We start from the raw sequence: 3592 nt of genomic DNA on the forward strand, positions 1-3592 counted from the left end.
TGCATATGTGTTATATATATATGGAGTCCATCTAAAGGGACATGGATATTCGATCTAGTACCCCTATCTGTAAATAATGTGACATAGTTTAAAAACTGTGTGCAAAATAATAAACGAGTCAACCTGGCTACAATCATTCAATGGACAAGGCTGGTTACTTTATTGGACATAGTCTAGATTCATAGGTTTACTTGATAGAACCCAACATATAACCAAATACATTAGCCATATATATAATCTACCATTCTACTTGATGCATGCACCTATTATATATTAAGGCCACTGATTAAATGCAAACTTATATATTATACAAACTCAAAACTCTTCAACACAGCTTCAACACATTTTCAATACAATATCAATACAGTGTGAAATTTCAAGATTTTAATATCAACACAGTATCAACACAACATCAACTATTGACTACTGTTGAAATTCTGTTGACATTTTCTTGTTGATGCTTTTTTGTGATCTGTTGACATTTTTCAATGGTCCAGATCATAGTTTTGAGTTTGTATAATATTTAGAGTTTTCATTTCACATTCCTATATATTAAAGGATATGCAGTATGGGATGTATTCATATCCTTCTTTGGTTTTTTTTCTATTCTCCTTTTAATCTTGGTCATTCAATTTAAAGATCTTATGGCCCTAAATAATGCCACATGTTATTAATTGAAATGCTTAAAATAATCGTGTAGGGTGTTTTAGGAATTCACAATAGAGTTAGTTATGGAAACTTGCTTGATTCTCTCTCCACAATATATTGCATCGGTTTTTTTCATGGAATTAGCAGAATTTTTCTTCTCTCTCCAAAAAAATCTTTCTGTGTCAATTCATCACAGAGGCGTTAATCCGAAGGAATTTGTGAATTAGAAGAATAGAAAAACTTGCAGCCTTTGTGATTTTTCTTCTTATTCTCCAACAATGGAAGAAGGTAATTTAAGGACTTCACATGTTTATTATGAATCTGAGTTCGTTCATCTTATTGATATTTTACGATTTTTGTGTTTATTCTGATGTCATTTTTGTTAATTATATAATCTCAGGGTTTTGTTTATTAGTTGTCGTGTTTGAATGTATTGGGCGAGTTTAATCTAATCCACTAGGGTGGAGCAGTCATTGGTGGTTAGGGTTTAGTATTTTGTTTAGTCGACGAGTTTCAATTTTTTGAATAGGGTTTTGTTATAATCTCGGCCGCTGTGTGGTTTTACTCGATGTATGTAATGTACAAATATTAAAGTATAATGCATTCTTTCTTATATTTAATGTATGGTTCATATCATTTAATGAAACTAAATTCTAATGCGCTTGTTGTTTTGATTTTATGTATAGTGTTTGTTATACCTGAATGTTCTCCACAATTGAAGCCTGTGATTGGTCAGAAGTTCCAATCCCTAGATTTTGCGTTTGCGTTTTATGATGTGTATGCCCGAGCTGTTGGGTTTGATACGCGCAAACAAGGAATGAGGAAGGCGGCGGATGGTGTTACTACTTGGTATTCTGTGGTATGCAATAGGGAGGGCTGCAAGAGGTCAAACGAGGAAGACGATGTGAATGCACGCTCTGGTTTTACTCTTAAACGCAGGCGGCTTTCCAAGCGATGTGGTTGTAAAGCTTGTATATCCTTCAAGTACTTTTCCAAAGCAGGAATACCGAGATATATTATTCACGAGTTCAACGAGGTTCACAACCATTTTATGGTAGAGTCGGAGCATCAGCAGTTTATGACACTTAACCGGAAGTTGGATGACGTACATCACAAATTCATTCTTGACTGTTCCAAGGCTAATATAGGCCCCACACTACCTTTAAGGTGTTGAAGGAAATCCTCGGTGGGTTTGAGCTTGTCGGTTGCAATGTTGGGGGGATCAGGAACACATCTCGCGACATCAAAGCCTTCGCACACGGTTGTGACGTGCAGATGGTGTTGGACGACATGTCGAAGAAGAAGGAGTTGTCGGATGCCTTCACATATCACTACGAAGTTAATGCTGCTAACCAGTTGGTTGCCCTTTTTTGGTGTGATGGTTTGATGAAGAGGAACTACCATATGTTTGGTGACATAGTGGCGTTTGACTCCACTTACAACACAAACAGGTATACATTATATGCAGATTTTTGTACATTACTGAGTGCATTATAAAGCCATAAAGTTGCATTATACCTTTATCGTTATGCATTATTCAGAATTAATTATGCTAATGTTGCATATCTGTGTGCATCGCAGGTATTGCATGATCTTCACACCTTTCACGGGGAAGGACAATCATGGTAAACCTGTAACATTTGCTGCTGGATTGGTCTGCAACGAAAAAACAGGGGCCTTTGCCTGGTTGTTCAAACATTTCGTCGAATGCATGGGTGTAGCCCCCAAAATGATTGTGACCGATCAAGACTTGGGCATGAGATCAGCTATTCAAGAGGTTCTTGTAGGAACTCGACACCGATGGTGTATGTGGCATATAATGCACAAGTAGGCTTCCTAGGTTCCAGGCAGGTTGCTTAGGGACGGAGATTTCAAGAAGGAATTCAATGCATGCGTTTGGTCGGACTTGCTTGAACCCGACGAATTTGAAGAGGAGTGGAATGGAGTGATTGAGCGTTATGAGCTGGAAGACGTTGATTGGTTGAACACATTGTACGAGTATAGACAGATGTGGATACCGGCATACTTCAGAGATTTCCCACTCGGTTCGATGATTAGGACTACGTCCATATCAAAATCTGAAAACAGTTTCTACAAAAAATTTATGAAGCCCCGAGCGAACCTTGCCGAATTATACTTGTATTTCAACAATGCTCTGGACTTTCAGCGGAATGCTAGAACAAAGCTGGACTACAACGATGCTACTTCCGTGCCCATACTGGCCACTAAGTTGGGTTTCGAGAAACATGCTGCGACGATTTACACAGACAGTATGTTCAGGAAGATACAAGAAGAAATTGTTGATGGGAATGACAGATGCCGTGTGCTTGGTTTTTCATCAACAGATACGATTGACACCTACAAGCTTGGGGATAGCCGACGGAATTCGTATTCCGTGACACACGACAAGACTGACGAATCATACTCGTGCGACTGCAAATTGTTTGGTAGGCAGGGCTATTTGTGTTGCCACATTTTTTTTCTATTCAGGAACAATGAAGTGTCTAAAATTCCAGAGATGTACTGCAACAGCCGATGGATGAAGACTCCCTTAGCCAAGGCCGTACATGGACTTTTTTATGTCACCATAGATACAAGGTCCACCGTTGACGATAGGCAGACTGTTACAAATCAAGGAATATCTCTGTTCTACGGTTTTATTCGACGTTTTGAGAGTGACATTGAAGTGCTTCGTGCTTTCGTAAGTGGTTTGGAAAGAACTTGGTAATTCTCTTCAAGCTGGTTCTCCTCCAACTTCGGCGTTTGAAAAGAGGCGCATGATTGAAGAATTTTACGGAATGCCAAGGCCTGAAGTTGTAGAGGTCCATCCTCCGGATGTTGTAAAGACGAAGGGTCATGCCAGCAGCTCCGCGAGCCGACTAGTTTCAAAGAGAGAAAAGGCTATAAAGGAGGCTGCTAGGCCTCTTAGACGTTGTAAGGCGTG

The 3592-nt window shown here is 39.3% G+C and overlaps 1 protein-coding gene across 1 annotated transcript; it reads left to right on the forward strand.

Annotated features, from left to right (window-relative positions):
- Positions 1–926: 926 nt before the first annotated feature.
- On the forward strand, positions 927–3376 carry LOC125196825 (protein FAR1-RELATED SEQUENCE 5-like). The gene is made up of 5 exons (XM_089056521.1): positions 927–936; positions 1335–1753; positions 1816–2099; positions 2230–2425; positions 2489–3376. Exons 1-5 carry the CDS (start codon positions 927–929, stop codon positions 3374–3376), a joined length of 1797 nt encoding a protein of 598 aa, XP_088912647.1.
- The last annotated feature ends 216 nt before the right edge of the window (positions 3377–3592 follow it).

Source organism: Salvia hispanica, chromosome 4 (assembly GCF_029641045.1).
Source record: "Salvia hispanica isolate PSC_SH4W2 chromosome 4, Shi_PSC_v1, whole genome shotgun sequence".
Lineage (NCBI taxonomy): Eukaryota > Viridiplantae > Streptophyta > Magnoliopsida > Lamiales > Lamiaceae > Salvia > Salvia hispanica.